At 43.4% G+C, this 21289-nt stretch overlaps 1 protein-coding gene across 1 annotated transcript in view; it reads right to left on the bottom strand.

Moving 5' to 3' along the window:
• Nucleotides 1-7122: 7122 nt before the first annotated feature.
• Tpx2 (TPX2, microtubule-associated) overlaps nucleotides 7123-21289 on the bottom strand; it is a 73557-nt gene continuing 59390 nt past the window's right edge. Inside the window, exons 7-13 of the mRNA XM_013010666.1 lie at nucleotides 19010-19226; nucleotides 15532-15627; nucleotides 13041-13217; nucleotides 12397-12543; nucleotides 11206-11317; nucleotides 9728-9915; nucleotides 7123-7604 (exon numbers count right to left, since the gene is read on the bottom strand). Of these exons, the coding sequence (XP_012866120.1) occupies nucleotides 7494-7604; nucleotides 9728-9915; nucleotides 11206-11317; nucleotides 12397-12543; nucleotides 13041-13217; nucleotides 15532-15627; nucleotides 19010-19226 (1048 nt within the window). The 3' untranslated portion in view covers nucleotides 7123-7493. The remainder of the gene's footprint in view (nucleotides 7605-9727; nucleotides 9916-11205; nucleotides 11318-12396; nucleotides 12544-13040; nucleotides 13218-15531; nucleotides 15628-19009; nucleotides 19227-21289) is intronic.

The following is a 21289-nucleotide window of genomic DNA, read 5'->3' as shown; positions in this document are numbered from 1 at the left end:
GGCCCTGAGTTCAAGCCCCAGGACTGGCAAAAACAAAAACCCATAAATCAAAACATTACGAACATGGACACAGACCAAGACAGAAAATGGGAAGAGTGATGAAATGTAAATTACCTTGGAAGCAGTCTTTGAGACTGATGGCCAGATGCACAGTTCATATCTCAGAGGGTCATATTTCAGCTCCCTTGGGATTCTCAGTGCTTAATTCTCCAGAAGTTTTAAAACCAGAGCTGCTTAGAACAGGGCCTTAGGACTCCCTCTTTATTTGTGTATGCTAGTCCCAGGGCTTGAATTCTGGGCCAGAGTGCTGTCCCTCAGCTCTGTGTGTGTGTGTGTGTGTGTGCTGGTCCTAGGGCTTGAAATCAGGGTTTGGGCATTGTGTGTGTGTGTGTGTGTGTGTGTGTGTGTGCTGGTCCTAGGGCTTGAAATCAGGGTTTGGGCATTGTGTGTGTGTGCTAGTCCTAGGGCTTGAAATCAGGGTTTGGGCATTGTGTGTGTATGTATGTGTGCTGGTCCTAGGACTTGAAATCAGGGTTTGGGCAGTATGTGTGTGTGTGTGTGTGTGTGTGTGTGCACGCGCACGCACGCTCTGGTCCTAAGACTTGAAATCAGGGTTTGGGCATTGTGTGTATATGTGTGTGTGTGTGTGTGTGCGCGCACGCTGCTCCTAAGAATTGAATTCAGGGTTTGGGCTTTGTGTGTGTGTGTGTGTGTGTACTGGTCCTAGGGCTTGAAATCAGGGTTTGGGCATTGTGTGTGTGTGTGTGTGTGTGTGTGTGTGTGTGTGTGTGTGTGTGTGCGCGAGCACTGGTCCTAGGACTTGAAATCAGGGTTTGGGCAGTGTGTGTGTGTGTGTGTGTGTGCTGGGCTTGAAATCAGGGTTTGGGCACTGTGCCTAAGCTTTTGTGCTGAAGGATAGTGCTCTACCGCTGAGCCACATCTCCACTTCTAGCTTTTTGAGATAAGAGTCTCATGGATGGCTCTAAACCAGAATCATCAGATCTTAGCTTCCTGAGTAGCTAGGATTGTAGGCATGAGCCAGGAGTACCTGGCTGCCTCTGACCTTTTTTTGCTCCAGGCTACCATTCTACCACTTGAGCCATAGCTCTACTTCCAGCCTTTTTTGGTTAATTGGAGATAAATGTCTCATGAACTTTCCCATATGGACTGCTTTAAACTGCGATCCTCAGTTCTCAGCCTTCTGAGCAGCTAGGATTACAGGTATGAGCCACTAACACCTAGTTAGAATCTATCTTTATGACAGGCATTTCTCCAAGTCAGAAGCCCACCCACTGGAAAGTATCACAAAAGCCCTCAGAGAGGACACACTTTGAGCAGCCAGTGTCTTGTCACACTGCCACAGGGTGGAGGCGGGGGTGGGGGGGTAGGACCTTTAAGAACCACACAGCCCTACAGCTTGGGCCCTGCTTCTCAGCCCATATGAATACTAGAACCCTCAGAGTTATGAAACCCTTTCATAACACATGAAATCCTAGCCCCTCCTGAACTCAGACCAATGAAATCAGAGCATCTGGAAGTAGACATGAACTGTTGGTATTTTTTTAAATTTCTAAACATTTCCCATGAGTAAGGATAAAGTGGTACACATGGCAGGTGTTCCTTCTGATGTGCGGGTTGTGTGCTCCCCCAAAATCAGAGACTATAAATCCAGATGCCATGGCTATGTCTCATTCAACTCTGTATCCTAAGCTCCTAGAGGAAAAATTATCTGAGGTGTCAGAGGTAGTGAGTACAGAATTTTACCCCAATTGTTGGGCTCTGGAGCCCTCATGCTTAATTTCTATTCTATACCACAAAGCGATGCCCCCTGAAAAACACATTTACTAGTGAAGAATATTGAACTATGTCATCCTGACATTCCTTAGGTGCTCTGTAAATGCGGAAGAACTAATGCTTCTAACTTTGGTACAACCCTGCAACAACAGAAAGCTAAGATGGGTCCTTCCTTTACTCCTCCTTCTCCCCCACCCCTGCCCAACTTCTGCAGCATAAACAGCAAAGCTAAAAATAGCTACCCAATGACGTCAGAGGAACAAGGTCATCTGAAAATTGCCCACAGCCACTGGATACCTCGCTAGGAGATCAAGTAGCAGGAGGGTACCCCAGGCTGGTGCAGCTGTTCCAAGAACAGGAAATGTCCCAGGAACAGACTTAGAAGCACCCTCACACGAAGGCAGAAACACAAGACACTGCAGGGTGAAACACAGAAAGAAGCAAGACTAAACAAGGAGCACAGACACAGGAGTGGAGAACAATTTCAATCTCTCTGCACTAGAAGTCAATCCCAGGACATGAACCCAGGAAATGGTTCAAGAAGTGGGAATGCATGTTCTGTCCTGTTGCACAGGACGGACAGCTCCTGGCCTACCATTGTGCTATTTATAAAACTCCATGTCCACTTACTGAACTGGGTGACCATAAGAACGAGAAGATGTAAGGCAAGCTCCAAGAGGGAGGAGGGGGCCTGCTGTGATAGTGAAGAGCATCCAAATAAAAGAATGAGGGGGCTGGGGCAGTTCCTGGCTGTAGACCACTTGGCATTCTGGCTACCTGGCAGCTGCCTCATCCCTGACAGGAACCTAAGCATCCGGTACACTCTGAGACACCTGCTGGGGCTGATGGCAGGTGAAAGCCAGGAGAGGACCTGACTGGAAGCCTCTACAAAGCTTAGCAGGAGGTTCCCTCACAAGGTCAAGAATGCAAAGAGAGTTGGGGCACTAGTGGCTCACGCCAGTTATCCTAGATACTCAGTAGGCTGAGATCTGAAGATTGCAGTTCGAAGCTGGCCTGGGCAGGAAAGTATGTGAGACTCTTATCTCTAATGAACTACCAGAAAACTGGAAGTGGATCTGAGGCTCCAAGTGGTAGAGCCCTAGCCTTGAACAACAAGAGTTCAAGGACAGCACCCAGGCACTGAGTTCAAGCCCCACACTGACCAATCAAAAAGAACTGGACCTCACTCTCCAATAGCTCCTGGGATTGCTTGTCCCCTACAGCTGGTTCAGCTTCCTGGATGCAAGCTACTGTGGTAGGAAGGGAAGTTGGTGGCAGATAGAGCTGGGTTCAAATTCTGACTATGCCACTTCTGGGGACCTGATTTGGGGTAAGGAACTCTGAACCTGTTTCGTCATTTGTCCTGAGACTTGCTAGAAGGATATATGGAAAAACTTCTTGTTTCCATCTTTTATCCCAGGCAAGGAAGGAGTCCCAGCTGAGGAGAAAAGTACCTCTCCCACAAACTCAGCAACAGAAACACCTCACAAAAGTGACTGACTCCCAAGGTAGATCAGACAAGAAGGAAAGTGCTCCCTAGAGAGCTTCCTGATTAGCCTGTGGGCTGAGGGTCACAAGGAGGGAGCAACATCTGGCTCCCTGGCCGCTCATGGCACTATGGTCACACTGGGGTATGCAAGCCCCTGGAGGGCTTGTTAAAACACACTGCTGAGCCAGCGACTGTGGCTTGTGCCTGTAAGCCTAGCTACTCAGGAGGCTGAGATCTAGGGATCAGTTTAAAAGTCAGCCCCAGAAGGAAAGTCTGAGACTCTTATCTCTAAGTAAGCATCAACGAACCACCTGAAAGCCAGAACTTGGAAGTGGAGTTGTGGCTCAAATGGTAGAACATTCGTCTTGAGCACAAAAGTCTGAGTTCAAGCCTCAGAACCAGCATTAAAAAAAAAAAAAACTAAACTAAGCAAAAACAAACAAAAAATGTTGCTGACCCTTAAAGTCCAGACTTCTTAGGTCCAGGGTAGGAGTGGGGAATTCCCATTCCTTGCTCAGGGTGATGCTCATGTTGTTGGTGCATAGACCACACTGAAGGCCTCTGTTTCAGAATAAAGTCCCAGCCCAAAAATGTAAGGTTTTCCATTCCTGCTCACTTCATGCAGTCTGGAAGAGAGGACAACAGGAAAACAGACACACTCTCAAAGAAACATCGGTGCAGCTAACATTTCAGGGAAAGAGATGCACGTAACAGGTCACCCATGGCCCCTTCCTGACTAGCCACTTGCTGTCTGGCTTCTAGCAGTCCTGTTCTATTGCTGCTGTACAAACTACAAGCCAAAGAAAAAGGACAATGTGCAAATTAAAAAAAAAAAAAAAAGCCCCAAACAGGTCATTTCCAACTCAGTGAGCCTATGGTGCCAGTATCAAGCAAGTGAGAATGAGATTTCTCCAGGCTCAACACAAATCCATCCCCAGCTTCTCTGGCTAGCACAAACTCCCAGGAGCCTCCTTTCCTACAAAGATATCTCCCTGTCCCTTTTAGCTGGCTGTTAACTAGAAGCTGTTACCCCTGTCCTGTCAGGCTGTTAGCTGTGGGGTAAACAGCAGGGGCTTCTGGCAACAGCTGGTGACACATACCCACTGACAATTAATAGGGATTCAAGAATGGTCACATTAAAGCCACAGCAGCCAGCAGGGGTGAATAATTACTCACCACTGCTGCCCTAAGTGCTTTAAGGTCACTTTAAAGCTGGGGAAAACTCCTGCACCCAGATGAAGGAAGAGTCCTTCCTAGAAACTGATGTAACTTCTACCATGAGATTGAGGCCCAGAGAATTCAAATGCCATGTTCAAGGCCACAAAGCCAGAACAGCTCTCCCAACTCCCAATCTAGGATTCACTGCCAAGTATGCAAAAGCAATCCAGGGTGGGGACATAGTTTACATGGTAGAGTGCATGCCTAGCAAGCTTCAAAGCCCTGAGTTCAAGCCTCAGTACTACCTAAAAACAACAAAAACAGATTTTCCTTGGCCACCAACACTATAAAAACTGAATTGCCAGGGAAAGAACCAGAAAACGGTATCTGTTCTACTGTGACATCCTTAAACTGCCTCCAACAATTGCGATTGTTTCTAAGAAAAGAAAAATCACATCCTGGATGGGGGAGGGGAACCTGTGTTAGGTCTGCAAGAATTGAACAGTCTGTGCAGCCTTTAAACAGTTCCAAGGTCAAGTAAAACTATGTGTGTGTGAGTATGTGTGTATGTCCCAGGATATCATTCAGGGATTAGTGCCCTAGAGGGATCTGGGCTAGATTTCCGCTTCCAGAACAACCCTTGGAAAGTCCTCAACAAGAGAACACACTGGTGTCATGTGGAAAAACAAGAACAAGAGAGGCACCTCTCGCGGCAACTGACCAGCAACTGACCAGCCGGCTATACAATTCTGTGTGTGTGTGTGTGTGCGCGCTCACGCACGCACGAATACTGCGGTTTGAACTCAGGGCCTCATGCTCTCCCTTAGCTATTTTGCTCAAAGCTTGTGCTATAGCACTTGAACCACGCCTTCACTTCTGCAGAAGTGATAGAACTATGTGGTAAATATGTGGTAGAAGTAACAGAAAAAATATAAATATGAAAGTTGGCCAGTGGGGCTTAAACAAATTGCCAAAAATCAAAAACAAACTGCAAATAAATACTTTAGGGGCTGGGAAGGTGGCTCAGTGGTAGAGCGCTTGCCTGGTGGCATGCATGAGGTCCTGGGTTCAATTCCTCAGCACCACATAAGCAGAAAAAAAAAAAGCCGAAAGTGGCGCTGTGGCTGAAGAGCTGTGGGACAGCCCCCAGGCCCAGAATTCAGGCCCCTCGACTGGACCAAAAAAAAACCTTTATTAATCGTTCTGTTCAATCTTTTTTTTGACAAATGTGGAAATTAAGGTCTTGAAAAGGGGAGTATATTGGGAATGTGGCTTAGTGGTAGAGTGCTTACCTATAGCATGCATGAAGCCCTGGGATTGATTCCTCAGTACCACATAAACAGAAAAAGCCAGAAGTGGTGCTGTGGCTCAAGTGGTAGAGTGCTAGCCTTGAGCAAAAGAAGCTCAGAGACAGTGACCAAGCCCTGAGTTCAAGCCCAGGACTGGCAAAAATAAATAAATAAATAAAAGCTGGGTGCCAGTGGCTCACGCCTGTAATCATAACTACTCAGGAGGCAGAGATCTGAGAATCGAGGTTCAAAGCCAGCCCGGGCAGGAAAGTCCTTGAGAATCTTATCTCCAATAAACCACCAGAAAGCCGGAAGTGGCGCTGTGGCTCAAGTGGTAGAGCGCTAGCCTTGGGCTGAAGAGCTGAGGGACAGCGCCCAGGCCCAGAGTTCAGGCCCCACAACCAGACCCCCCCCCCAAAAAAAAGAATATCACAAAAAATATATATTAAAAAAAAGAATGTCACAAAATTTCCAAAGTGGCAGCCAGATTTCTTAACAGAACTAGGTACATTTTTATCTCGGGATATTTTCTTTATTTAGGAAGATTCCTAAGTAATGTCTGAGTGTGGAAAGATGCAACTCCTTTCAAGGATATGGCCTAAAGTAATAAAGAACATGAACTTGTGTGTAAAAAGCAGAAGTCTGAGTTTCTGGGAAAAATGGGAGGGTATGTCAGGAGTCAGTATGAGAGAATTAAACACTACACAAATGATTGTGCTGAAGAGAAACAACAACAAAAATCCCTCAATTTGAGGACTGAACTTATTGTCCCAGCTAGAACAATAAGAAGCAGAAAAGATGTATGAGAAAATGATGCCAGATATAAATGAATTGTTAAGAGATCTGCTGACATAGGCAGAGGAAAAGCTATGTAGGATGGACTCACAAAATGATCAAGAGCAGAGCAGAAGGGTGGGAAAAAAATGAGAGGTGGCCAGAAAAGAAATAAAAGCTCTAAGAATCCACCACAAAATACATGGAGTAGAATAAAATGAGATTTATCACAGTATAAAGAATGGAGGAAACCGGGTGCCAGAGGCTTACATCTATAATCCTAGCTAATCAGGAGGTTGAGATATGAGGATCCTGGTTCAAAGCCAGTCTAGGCAGAAAGTCCGTGAGTCTCTTATCTCCAATAAACCATTCAGAAAGCCAGAAGTGGAACTGTGGCTCAAGTGATAGAGCAGTTAGCCTTGAGCTGAAGAGCTAAGGGACAGAGCACAGGCTCAGAGTTCAAGCCCCGTGACAGACAAAAAAGAAGAAAAAAAAAGGAAAGGAGGACCCAACCTCTGTTTGGGGTGATAGCTGCATGTCCTTATTGGTGCAGAAGGAGGTTCTCCATAGCACAGGGCTCGTTAACTACTTTGTGCAGAAAAGAGAAGAGTCTGTTCCTCAGTAAAACCATGAATTAAATCCTATTTCAGGACTTAAAACTATGTTTATTTCCTAAATAAAATATATATAAAAAAAAAGGAAGGGGATAAGAGGAAACAGAATTCCACTGTGCTGACACAGAGACTTGAAGTTCTAGTTAAGATCATATTAAGAGTCAACTGATATTTAAAGGAAATAAACTACAAGATGTTTGACTAAGGCATAGATGGATTGAGTCTCATTAGCCTAAAAACTGTACAAAACAATTTCAGCAAACTGATGTCCACAACTTTGTTAGATGTGGTAGAAGTCTAGAGAAGTTGTCTCCACGCCTGGTGTGATGTAAGCAGCTTCTGTTGTCAAGTGGTATCCATAGCTCACAGCTGGGCTTAGCAGTGGAATCGAGTGGAGAACTTAGGAGAAACGGGCACAGTCAGAGGCTGGTCACTTGACTTCACCTCCACAGCCTGGTATTTGCGTATTGGATTTGCTTTGTGCACCTGCAGAGTAAGGAAACCAATGTTACCACTGACAGGGACATGATTGGAGAGCTGTGCTTATAGCTGCTCTTCATTTTCTTTTTCTTTTTCTTTTTTTTGGTCAGTCATGGGCTTGAACTCTGGACCTGGGCACTGTCCCTCAACTCTTCAGCTCAAGCCACAGCACCACTTCCGGTTTTCTGGTGGTTTATTGGAGATAAGAGTCTCACCGACTTTCCTGCTTGGGCTGGTTTTGAACTGCGATCCTTAGATCTCAGCCTCCTGAGTAGTAAGGATTACAGGCATGACCCACCAGAGCCCAGCTTTTCAGTTTCTTTTAAAGAACATGGCTAGTTTTATAGATTCCAGTCACAAATTCAAAATGAAAGAGGGAAAGATAACACAGTTAGATGGAAAAGTATGAAAACTCAAATAAGTTTCTATTAGGTCCTAAGAATGTCAAACTTTACCTCCAGTGTGACTTACTAGGAAGTAATGGGGCTGTAGTGAATTACAGGGAAGCAAAGTTACAAGTTCAGAATTTGTCATTGTAAAATGTTAAACTTACTGGCCTGACTCGGGTCTGTACAGGAGGCTGCACAGGAGGCTGGAATCTGAGGACAGTGGTTCAAAATCAGCTGGGTTGGGGCTGGGAAGGTGGCTCAGTGGTAAGAATGCTTGCCTTGCATGCATGAGGCCCTGGGTTCGATTCCTCAGCACCACATAAGCAGAAAAAGCCAGAAGTGGCACTATGTCTCAAGTGGTAGAGTGCTAACCTTGAGCTGAAGAGCTCAGAGATGGTGCCCAGACCCAGAGTTCAGGCCCCACGACCCACGACCGACCAAAATAAATAAATAAATAAAACAAAATCAGCTGGGTTTTGAAAGTTAAGATTCTTATCTCTGATTAACCAGCCAAAAAAAGGGAAAAAAAAGCCCAAAGCAGATTTTTTTTGGGGGGTAGGGGGGTGTCAGTGGTGGGGCTTGAACTCACGGCCTAGATGCTGTCCCTGAGCTCTTTTGCTCAAGGCTAGCACGCTGCCACTTTTTGAGCCACAGCTCCACAGAAGCCACAGCTTCTGGTTTTCTGGTGATTAATTGGAGATAAGAGTCTCCTGGCCTTTCCTGCTGGGACTGACTTCAAGTGTGATCCCCAGATTTCAGCCTCCTGAATAGTTAGAATTATAGGCATGAGCCACTAGCACCTGGCTAGCAGATTCTTACTTTTTTTTTGGTCGGTCATGGGGCTTGAACTCTGGGCCTTGGGCGCTGTCCCTCAGCATTTGAGTTCAAGGCGAGTGCTCTACCACTTGAGCTACAACACCACTTCCATGGCTGGCAGATTCTTAACATTCACCAAAAACATGGACTAAACCAAAAACCAACAATAAACAGGAATGAGAGGACCTGTCCCATTTATTCTAGAGGACCCGTCCCATCTATTCAAGACAGATTAGTAGTAACTGGCATCAATTGTGCTTTAGAATAATGCTATTGGCTTACTCTAAAAATTCTCTAAGAGGGGCTGGGAAGGTGGTTCAGTGGTAGAGCGCTTGCCTTGCATGCCTGAGGCCCTGGGTTCGATTCCTCAGCACCAAATAAGCAAAAATAAAAAAGCCGGAAGTGGTGCTGTGGCTCAAGTGGTAGTGCTAGCCTTGAGCTGAGGGACAGCGCCCAGACCCAGAGTTCAAGCCCCACGACTGGACCCAAAAAAAAAAAATCTCTAAGAAAAGTTTCTTAATGGGGACCACATGTTGAAGAAAAACCAAAGAAAGCCAGGCACTGGTGGCTCACACTTGTAATCCTAGCTACTCAGGAGGCTGAGATGTGAGGATCCTGGTTCAAAGCCAGCCCAGGCAGGAAAGTCCTTATCTCCAATAAACCACTAGAAAACCAGAAGTGGAGCTATGGCTCAAGTGGTAGAGAGCTTGCCTTGAGCTGAAGAGCGCAGGGACAGCGCCCAAGCTCAGAGTTCAAGCCCCATGACTGACAAAAAAAAAAAAACAACTCAAATCAGAAAGGACTGGGATGTAGCTCGGTGATAAGAATATTTGCCTTGTATGCATAAGGTTCTGGTATAGCAAAAACAAAACAAAAAAAACAAAGACAACTCTGAGTTAGTCACTATGCGTGCTGCCTAATTACCAGTTCTTTCCGTAGTCTGGCCAGCTCCTCCTTCTTCTGCTCTTCTTCCTGTTGCCTAGCCTCTTCCAACTGCTGGATTTTCTGGGCTTCTGCCTCAGCCATTCTCTTTTCTAGTTCCTGCCGCTCCTTGGCTCGCTTCTCAGTAGCCAGCTGAAAAGGTTCCTGAACTAGAGAACCAGAAAGGCCCTCTAAGCACAGAGAGAGAATATTGGTGCACAAGCAGTACTTGCATAAGCCTAACACCCCTTCCACCCCACAGGATTGAATTAAGTGGCAGAGACACATATAGCAACAAAAGCCTGAGTATGGCTTTTCACAAGAAGCTGAGATCTGAGGATCACAGTTCAAAACCAGCCCAGGCAGGAAAGTCTATGAGACTCTTATCTCCAATTAGCCACCAAAAAGAGCTGGAAGTGGAGCTGTGGCTCAAGTAGTAGTGTGGTAGCCTTGAATAAAAAAGGACCAGGCAGGGCTTGGAAGGTGGCTTAGTGGTAGAGTGCTTGCCTTACACGCATGAGGCCCTGGGTTCCATTCCTCAGCACCACATAAGCAGGAAAAAAAAAGCCGGAAGTGGCACTGTGGCTCAAGTGGTAGAGTGCTAGCCTTGAGGTGAAGAGCTGAGGGACAGTGCCCAGGCCCAGAGTTCAGGCGACCCAAAAAAAAAAAAAAAAGGACCAGGCACAGGGCCCAGGTCTGAGTTCAAGTCCCAAGACTGGCATAACAAAACAATAAGCAAAAGCCTGAGTACTAAGAAAGGTAGAGTAAATCACCTGTAACATGTCTTGGAATTTTAAAAGTTGGAAGAGCCTCTGGAAATCATCTAGTATAAACGGGAAAGAAGCAAGATCCACAGAAGTAAAATAGCTTGCTCAAAACTACAGGGTCAGGCTGAGAAAGTGGTTTAGTGGTAGAGTGCCTGCCTACCATGCATGAAGCCCTGGGTCTGACTCCTCAGTACTACATAAACAGAAAAAGCTGGAAGTGGCACTGTGGGTCAAGTGGTAGAGTACTAGCCTTCAGCAAAACAAGCTTAAGGACAGTGCCCAGGTCCTGAGTTCAAGCCCCAAAACTAGCAAAAGAAAAAAAAAAATCCTACAGGGTGGCTTAACGACAGATGTTCAAGTTCAATTTCCAAATATAATACCCATCAAATGTTTTATATCTATGGCTTGCTTCAGAGTGATCTGTAGAAAGACGTTTTTGGTCCTCTCTAACTTTGGGTGGAAAAAACCTGTATCTACTGTTGAAATGCCAGCTGCTTCTGCCAAGGCTTATGTATATCAATACTTTCTACAGTGCCAGGAAGGTGCAAGGTTCCAACAAAAGCAAAAGACTGGGTGGGTCTAGGGAAGAAAAGCTACCATCCTCTAGTCAAACATATCTGGTTGTCACAGCATTGCCCTGGCATTCCTGAGTCCAATATTCCCTGGGAATTCTGACATTGTGCCCCAATCCTCTAATAATATATAGAATACTACCAGCAACAGATCTTTTCTCTTTCTTGGGAACAAAGGGCTCCTGAGAGGTGACAGTGTTTGGACGAGCCTTGAAACAAGCTGCTTCTTTCTGCTGTTTCAGTTCTTCTTCCAGCTGTTGGGAAGAAAGTCTGTCAGTTAGGCAAACACACAAGTTTTCATGACTACCACAGCAATAATTCAAGTTGTAATGTTTCTGAACTGCTTTGTTATTAAAGACAGCAATGAATGGATTGCCAATGTCTCAGATCTGTAATCCTAGCTACTCAGGAGGCTGAGACATGGAAGACTACAATCAAAAGCTAGCACAAGGGGCTGGGATGGTGGCTCAGTGGTAGAGCATTTGCCTCGCATGCATGAGGCCCTGGGTTCGATTCCTCAGCACCACATAAGCAAAAAGGAAAATAAAAGCCGGAAGTGGCACTGTGGCTCAAGTGGTAGAACGCTAGCCTTGAGCTGAAGAGCTGAGGGACAGTGCCCAGGCCCAGAGTTCAGGCCCCAGGACCAGAACCCAAAAAAAAAAGAAAAAAAAAAAGCTAGCACAGGCAGAAAAGCCCAAGATTATCTCCAAATAACCACCAAAAATCCAGACTAGTGATGTAGCCAGTTCAAGTAGTAGAGAGAAAGTTAAACAGTCTCAAGGCTCTGAGTTCAAGCCCCTGTACTTGAACTTAAGAGAGAGAGAGAGAGAGTGTGAGAGAGAGAGAGAGAGAGAGATAGGCTGGGCACCAGGAGGCTGAGATCTGAGGATTGAGGTTCCAAGCCAGCCCAGGCAGGAAAGTCCCCATGAAACTCTATCTCCAATAAATACTCAAAAAAGCTAGAAGTGGCACTGTTGCTCAAGTGGTAGAGGGCTAGCCTTGAGCACAAAGAGTCTCAGGGACAGCACCCAGGCTCTGAGTTCAATCCCCAGGACCTATGGAAAAAATGATAGCAGATGATTTATTATAACTATATATGCACATGCACATGCATGCACATGCACAGTCATATACACACACATACACGTAGCACTTGTGGAAGAGGCCACACATGCAACCGAATATTTACTATCTAGACCCTTACAGAAAAGCGCACTGACTCTTCTTAGCTAAGGGTATACTACTTTAATCAAGTATATCAGCTTAGAAGCTTTCAGTATAGTAGAACCAACCACACAACCAACATACACTTAGCTACTTTCCCATCTCCCACCTGGTGTTTCCATAGCTCTTCCTTCTGAGCACCTCTTCGGTCAGTCTCCAAGAAGAAAGGCTCTGTTTGGGTCACATTCTTTACCTTTTTCTCTGGCAGGTGAACAGTATCAAAATGAGGCAAGGGAAGTGCCTTAAACTTGGGTACCTAATAGAAAAGAAAATGAGACTTAAGATAAAGAACTCTCACCCAGCATGATACCAGGGAAGTGTAATCCCAAGACTCACTCAGATTCTCTGTTACTAGCTCTCAGGCTACCAAGACAGACTCAATCTCAAAAACAAGACACAACAAAGTAAAATACTTTCTAACTAGGAAAGCACTATCTGCTACCACAAATATAGATGAACTTAAAAAAGAGAGTAGGGTTAAGTTTTCAAAACAGCCTTATCTACCAGAAAAGAATAATTGCCCAAAAGAAAACCTATATTTTCCTTTTAGTATTGCCACTATCTGGCATTGTAATTTAACCTCCCTGTATCAAACACAACTAAATTACTTGCCCTCCTCATATTGCTGAGAGGTCTTACAGTGATCAATGAAAGTCACTGATTTTATAGTTACAAGGACTACATAAAAGGTTCAATTTGAGGAATCAGAGGATAGTATTGTGCTACTTTTTTTAAAGAAATGGAAACACCTACCTCTCCTTTCTGCAGCTCTTTTATTTTCTTCTCCTTCTGTAGCTGGCGTTCTTTGTCCCGAGAGTCAAAGGAGAAAGGGCATATTTCCACAGCTCTTGGCTCTGGGAGTTGAGGCTTAAAAGGTACTCCATAATGTGGCATGGGTTGAGCTTTTATCACTACTGGTTCATCCTCTTCCTAATAGAGAAATTGAGTTTATAAACAAGACTCTCATTTCTCCTACCTCCTCACTCTGAATTTGAAGGCAAAAGAGACACATCAGTAATTAAAGAAGTCATTTAACCATACATGTCTTAGATTCCTTTTCTATCAAGGAGAGACTGCTAAAGTCAGCTACTACTACATAATAGGGATGAAAGCAATGTGGAAGCACTTGATAAAGAACTAACACAATTACTCTTAGAAGATCTAAAGCTTTTCATAGGAATGTTGGAAAACTAAGATTAGATATATATAAGTAAAATGAAGGTCAGAAGAAAGCAGACATACAAACCAAACATACAGACACTTTAGCCTCTTTTTTGATCCAGCCTCCAGACTCTACCAAAACATGTGACTGGACTTAATAGTTGCCAAACCCAGAATAGGACCAAGTAAGTTGTTTGTGTTCAAGTAAGTAACATAAGATTACTCTGTATTTTAGTTCCAAATGAACCTATAAAAAGGCTTGTGATTGAGATCTGCTTTAAATTATCATAATTCTGGATATTTATAAATAAAATGGGAGCAGTAATAAGAAACTAATATGGGGCTGGATGTAGCTCAGTGGCAGTGTTTGCCTAGCAAGGACAACTTCCTGGGTTTGATCCCCAGAACCAAAAAAGAAAAGACACACACACAAAATGTAAGTTAAAATAAAAACTCAAATAATAAGAAGCTAATATGATCAATGTTCCATGAAGCATTACCATAATTATCTACGTGCCCGTGGGTATCAAGAAGATATGAGAATGTGGATATACCTGAATAGTCACAACAACTCAGGCGAACTAAAGGACAAGAATTGGCAACTTTTGATCAAGACAGACTGACTTCACAGCTATGGAAATAAGCAAGCCTCTAACTCCTTCCTATCATTTTCATAAAGTATAATCAGTTATTACAGAGAGCAAAAAGTACTACTTTGCTCTCAGAAAAGAATTTGTTTTTTAAAGTTTAATGTATTTTCTTTTCCCATACCAGAAAATTGAACTCTGGGCCCTTACCACTTGTGCCATGCCTCCAGCACTAAATGTTCCTATTCTTCTTCTTCTTCTTTTTTTTTGGAGTTTGGACTCAGGTCCTCCCTCTTGCTAGGCAGGTACTCTACCACTTCACCTGCTGTATATATGTCATTCTTTTTCTTGTGTGTGTCAGTTCTAGGGCTTGAACTCAGAAATTATGCATTGAGGAGCTGGAAAGTGGCTCAGTGGTAGAGCACTTGCCTTGCATGCCTGAGGCCCTGAGTTCGATTCCTCAGCATCACATAAGAAAAAAGCCAGAAGTGGCGCTGTGGCTCAAGTGGTAGAGTGCTAGCCTTGAGCTAAAGAGCTGAGGGACAGCGCCCAGGCCCAGAGTTCAGGCCCCACAACCAGACCAAAAAAAAAGAAATTATGCATTGACGGAGCTCCAGTTGCACAATCGGTTAGCGCGCGCGGTACTTATAAGAAATTATGCATTGTCCCTGAGTTCTTGTGTTTTAAAGGTAGCACTCTACTACTTAAGCCATAGGTCCACTCCTGGGGCTTGAACTCAGACCTGGGCCCTGGGCCTGGTCCTTTTTTTTTTTTTTTTTTGGTTGGCCATGGGGCTTGAATTCTGGGCCTGAGCACTGTCCCTCAGCTCTTCAGCTCAAGGCAAGCACCCTACCACTTGAGCCACAGTGCCACTTCTGGTTTTCTGGTAGTTTATTCAAAATAAGAGTTTTACGTACTTTCCTCCCTAGGCTGGCTTTGAACCATGATCCTCAGATCTCAGTCTCCTGAGTAGCTAAGATTACAGGAGTGAGCCACTGGTGCCCAGCCTGGATTTTTTTTTTGTAGTTAACTGGAAATAAGAGTCTCCTGGACTGCTATCTTCAGATCTCAGCCTCCTGAGGAGCCAGGGTTACAGGCATAAGCCACCAGCATCAGGCTTATATCATCCTTTTGTGGGTTTTTTTGTCTTTTGCTTTTTGTTTGTATCATTCTTTTTTTTTTTTTTGGGTCCAGTCATGGGGCCTGAACTCTGGGCCTGGGTGCTGTCCCTCAGCTCTTCAGCTTAAGGCTAACACTCTACCACTTGAGCCATAGCGCCACTTCTGGCTTTTTTCTTTTTGCTTATGTGGTGCTGGGAAATCTAACCCAGAGCCTTAGGCATGCAAGGCAAGCGCTCTACCACTGAGCCACCTTCCCAGCCCCAGTTTGTATCATTCTTAAAGACAACTCCAGACAATTGTGATTGCCTTTGATTCAATGTTAAGGCTTAGCTTGCCTATACACAAGGTAAAAAGGCTCTATTCCCAAAGAATCACCTCATCTTCTCTTGTAGGCATCCGGACTCTGTTCTTCAATGCAAAGGCAGGTGACTTAGGAACAGTAATTGGAAGTACCTTCTTTTCAGGAACACCCTAGAAAGAATATGCAACTCAATCAGACATCCCAGAACAACCTCCAGTAGGCTGTGTAAAAGATTACAATCCTTTTCTTAAGGAAAATTTCATGTATCATGTCAATAAATCCCTCCACTCCCAGGCCTACGGAAGTGACCCTCTCATGGATCCCAGATCCAGATGCTCCGTTGCTTTACAAAACAGTATATTTGCATATAACTTATACACATCTCCTCTTATACTTTAAGTCATCTCTAGATTACTCATAATCCTAACACAATGTAAATGCTATGCAAATAGTCGTTTTAGGGAATACTGACCAAGAAGAAAGTGGGTGTATGTTCAGTATGAATGTACTTTTTCCCAAGTATTTTCTGTTTATGGTAGATAGATCTAGTCAGAGATACAGAACCCACAAAGGGCAGACTGTATATACAAAATTGATTATACGTCTGGGAGACAGCAAAGGAAGGCAGGATATTGTCTAAAAAGAAATATACTTTTTTTCTTGTTGTTGGTCATGGGGCTTGAACTCAGGACCTGGGTACTATCCCTGGGCTCTTTTCTCAAGGCTAACACTCTACTACCACTTTGAGCCACAGCTCCCCTTCTGGTTTTTGAGTGATTAATTAGAGATAAGAGTCTCTTGGGATTCTGCTAGAGCTGGCCTCAAACCTCGATCCTCAAATCTCAGCCAGTATAATCAACTTAAATTGTGTAACTCTCTGGCTAGACTATGAGTGCTTACTTTAGGGTGGGTACTATTTTATTACATCAAACTCTAATGCCTAAAACAGACTTTGATAAGTATATGCCATTCAGTAAGCATTCTTTAAATGACTCTAATAAATGATAATTTATACCTTGAATTCTAAAAGGACACTTATTTAATTCTAGCAATGATACAACTGCTTAGAACAGGTTTAGACTCTCCTTGGAGTGATTTTTGTTATAGTTGTTGGACATAGGACTTAAACTCAGGGCCTGGGCCCTATCTCTGAGCTCTTTTGCTCAAGGCTAGTTCTCTACCACTTGAGCCTTAGTGCCATTTCCAGCTTTTTTGAGTAGTTTATTGGAGATAAGAGTCTTAAGGAGTTTCCTAGCTACTGTTCTCCTAGCTACTGAGGAGGCTGAGATCTGAGGATCGAGGTTCAAAGCCAGCCCGTGCAGTAAAGTCCATGAAACTCTTATCTCCAATAAACCACTAGAAAACCGGAAGTGGCACTATAGCCCAAGTGGTAGAGCTCTCGCCTTGAGCTGAAGAGCTGAGGGACAGCGCTCAGGCCCAGAGTTCAAGCCCCACGACCAAAAAAAAAAAAAAAAAAAGAGCCTTAAGGAGTTTCCTGCCTAGGCAGGCTTTGAACCACAATCCTCAGATCTCAGCCTCCTGAGTAGCTAGGATTACAGGCATGAGCCACCAGTACCCAGCTAGAATGACTTTTAATCTCATATTTTAGACCATGCAAAACAAATGCTCAATCTTTACTTTTAATTATTTATTTATTTTTAGACAGGGTCTTACTGTATAGCCTCTAACTCCTGTTTCAGCCTCTAGAATGTTATTATTACATGTTCAATCTTTACTTTTTTTCTTTTTTTGCTAGTCCTGGGGCTTAGTCAGAGCCTGGGCACTGTCCCTGAGCTTCTTTTGCTCAAGACTAGTACTCTACTAACTGAGCAACAGCACCGCTTCTGGCTTTTTCTGTTTATGTGGTACAGAGGAATCTAACCTAGGGCTTCATGTATGCTACACAAGCACTCTACCACTAAGCCCCACTCCCAGCCCAATCTTTACTTTCAACTTAACAAAACTATTTCTGCCTCTATTACCTTGAACCACTCTGAAGTTTTAGTTCCAAATATCTTTAGATTAGGTTCTAAAAGCAAATGAAAGCTAGGTGTGGTAATAAATGCCTGTAATCCCAGGACTAAGGTGTCAATTTCTTTGTCTTAAAAATGGGAATAAGCCAGGCATTGGTGGCTCATGCCTGTAATCCTAGCTACTCAGAAGGCTGAGATCTGAGGATCACCATTCAAAGCCAGCCCAGGCAGGGCAGAAAAGTCTGTGAGACTCTGATCTCCAATCAACCACCAGAAAACTGGAAATGGTGCTGTGGCTCAAAGTGGTAGAGCGCTAGTCTTGAGCTGAAGAACAGTGCCCAGTATAATGATACAGAAAGTACAACTGTTAGAAATGGGTACTTTGGTTGGGAAGATTCCATAAAAATTTTTCTGGAGGAGAATTGGGGGAGGGAAAGTGGGAGAAAATGAGGGAAGGGGCAACATTTTATAAAGAAATATACTCATTACTTATGTAACTGTAACCTTTCTATACATCACACCTTTACAATTAAAAAAAAAATTCTAATAGACTTTGGCCTGTAGTACATGTGTTTCATAGTAAAAGAGTGGCAAGAGCATTATGTCTAGAAGAGGAATATCATACACAAAACTTTCAAGAAGATACAGTAATTATTTCTAAGTATAATAATTTTTTAATTTTTATTTATTTATTTATTTGGTCATGGGCTTGAACTCAGGGCCTAGGCACTGTCCCTGAGCTTTACTACTCAAGACTAGTACTCTACCACTTTGGGCCACAGTGACACTTCCGGTTTTTTGGTGGTTAACTGGAGATAAGCGTCTCACAGACTTTCCTGCCTGGGCTGGCTTCAAACTATGGTTCTTAGATCTCAGCCTCCTAAGTAGCTAGGATTACAGATGTGAGCCACCAGTTTATGACTTTTTTAACACTAGAAAATATTAATCTCAGAATATGAACAAAAATAGGGCCTCAAAAGTAATATATTATTTTAGTTTTACCAAAAAACACATTTAACTCTAAACCAAGCACCCTCTCCTCCTCACCCCCCCAAAAAAAGAGTAAACTAGGCATGGTTACATATGCTTATAGTCCCAATTGCTAAAGAGAATGACACAAGAGGATCTCTTGACCCCTTAGGCTCAAGACCGGATCAAGCAACATAGTAAGACCTCCAAAAAAGTACATTAATGAACAATTATGGTAGGATGTGTATAGTTTACATGAAAATACTGCAGTATTTTATTTAAAGGACTTGAACATCTTCAGATTTTGGGATCTGAGAGGTAGTCCTGTAACCAATTCCCCACAGACACTGAAGGACCATTGTGTAAAAATGAGTACAGAGCAGTTCCTGGAACATGACAACATCACAATCATGACAACTCTACTGCACACTGTCAATGTCAGTTCAAATGTTGCCTCTTCCATAAAGTACCTCCTGAATCTTCTGAAAAATATCATTTCCTGAATTCCTATACCTTAAATTCCCTTCTGCTATGTCTTATCACTTCCAACTACTAATAGTGCCCTGTGCACAGTATCATTTGAATGTTTCAGAGCCTCAACTATTCTTACCACAACATCTTCCAAAATCTTTGTAGGGCAAGGTTTGGAATGAAACTCGAAGTGTTCATCCTCTGATTTCTTCTTTGAATCTCGCTCCTGAATTCTTTTCTCAATTTCTAAATCAAAGCCAATAGGCTGAGTAGGCGGTTTCACGGGGGGTTTCTTAGGCAAGATGGGTCCACCTTCAAGAATTCTGGGATCAAGTTCCCGTGCTTTGAATTTGTATCTGTACGATGGATGTTTAAATGACAACCACAAGAAGAAAAAGAAAAAAAGAAGACTAAACAAATTATACCAAAACAAAAAAAAATTATTAAAATAACCCTCCATGGACAATACAGTTTCTACTCTCCCTACTCCAGATGGTCCCAATAGCTCTACTAATTTCTTGTTTTTTCATATCCATACACTAAATCATTTTTATTTATTTTTTTTGGGGGGGTCCGGTCGTAGGGCCTGAACTCTGGGCCTAGGCGCTATCCCTCAGCTCTTCAGCTCAAGGCTAGTGCTCTACCACTTGAGCCACAGCGCCACTTCTGGCTTTTTTCTTTTTGCTTATGTGGTGCTGAGGAATCGAACCCAGGGACTTGAGCATGCAAGGCAAGCGCTCTACCACTGAGCCACCTTCCCAGCCCTCATTTTTATTTTTTGTTTAAGGTAGTACTTACGTTTGAACTCAGGGACTCATACTTGTTAGGTAGATACTCTACCACTAAAACCATACACCCCAACTCATTTTGCTTTCATTATTTTTCAAATAGGGTCTCGCATTAATGCCCAGGTCAGCCTAGTCCATAATTCTATTTGTTTTCTCTATAGCTGGGATTGCAGACATGAGACACTGTGCCTGGCCTTGTTTCCAGTTTTGATACTAGTAACAATGCTGCACAAATATTTATAGACAAATTTTGTGTATTTGGGCCAACTTAGTAGTAATTCACTCTAAGTTTATAAAGATTTCTATGTATGTAATATTTCTAATTTTAAGCTTTTATTTTTTGCCTGTATAGGGGTTTGAACTCATAACTTCTTGATTGATTTGTCTTTCTTGCTCACAGCTGGCACTCTGCTACTTGAGCTATGCCTCCAATCCGGCTTTTTACTGGTTATTTTGAAGCTAGAGTCTCATAGATCTTTCTGCCTAGCTTAGCTTTGAAGTAAGGTTTACTTGAGCTCTTAAAAAATGATCTGGTATTTCTTATCACCTTTTACATGAGTTTGCTCCATTGCAATCAACTAATGAAAGAGATGGCTTTAAGTTCCTCACTAATACTCTCTCTGAACTCTGAAGTGTTCATTCTACCTCCATTCATAGAAACAAAAAAGGGCTTGGGATGGTGATGGTGTATCTCTGATGGCTGTTCTTCACAGCTGTAAACAGTTCTTAGCTCATAATTATTTTTTCATAATTTCATTAAATTCTGAGTTAATTTCCCTAAAAGATTAGGATTTCTCTTTATGGTAGAAGTTCCCCTTTTCAAAAAGAAGCACAAAGGCTGGGTGTAATGTATATACATATAATCTCAGTACTCAGGATGCTGAGATTAGAAGATTGTGAGTTCAAAATCAGCTTGAGCTACACAGTGAGACCTATCAATAAAATAATAATAATAATAAAATAATAATAATAAAAAATACATAAAATAATAATAATAATAATTGTGACCAGCTGGGCGCTGGTGACTCACGCCTGTAATCCTAGCTACTCAGGAGGCTGAGATCAGAGAATCGAGGTTCAAAGCCAGCCTGGGCAGGAAAGTCCTTGAGAATCTTATCTCTAATAAACCACCAGAAAACCAGAAGTGGTGCTGTAGCTCAAGTGGTAGAGCGCTGACCTTGGGCTGAAGAGCTGAGGAGCTGAGGGACAGTGCCCAGGCCCAGAGTTCAAGCCCTACAACCAGCCAAAAAAAAGAAAAGAAAAAAGAAAACTCTGACCTACGTAGAATAACTCCAAAGACATTCTTAGGTTAGAATTTAAGGGCTGGTACTATAGCTCAGTGTTATAGTACCTGCTTAACATGCATAAGGCCCTGAGTTTGATCCCTAGCATAAAAGAAAGAAAAGAAGCCAGGCGCTGGTGGCTCACGCCTGTAGTCCTAGCTACTCAGGAGGCTGAGATCTAAGGATCGAGGTTCAAAGCCAGCCCGGGCAGGAGAGACCATGAGACTCCTATCTCCAATAAACCACCAGAAAACAGGAAGTGGCGCTGTAGCTCAAGTGGTAGAGCGCTTGCCTTGAGCTGAAGAGCTGAAGGACAGTGCCCAGGCCCAGAGTTCAAGCCCCACGACC

This window comes from Dipodomys ordii, unplaced genomic scaffold, assembly GCF_000151885.1.
Source record: "Dipodomys ordii isolate 6190 unplaced genomic scaffold, Dord_2.0 Scaffold13, whole genome shotgun sequence".
Classification (NCBI taxonomy): Eukaryota; Metazoa; Chordata; class Mammalia; order Rodentia; family Heteromyidae; genus Dipodomys; species Dipodomys ordii.
The sequence above is the reverse complement of the archived record's forward strand: the minus strand, read 5'-3'. Positions and strand labels throughout refer to the sequence as shown.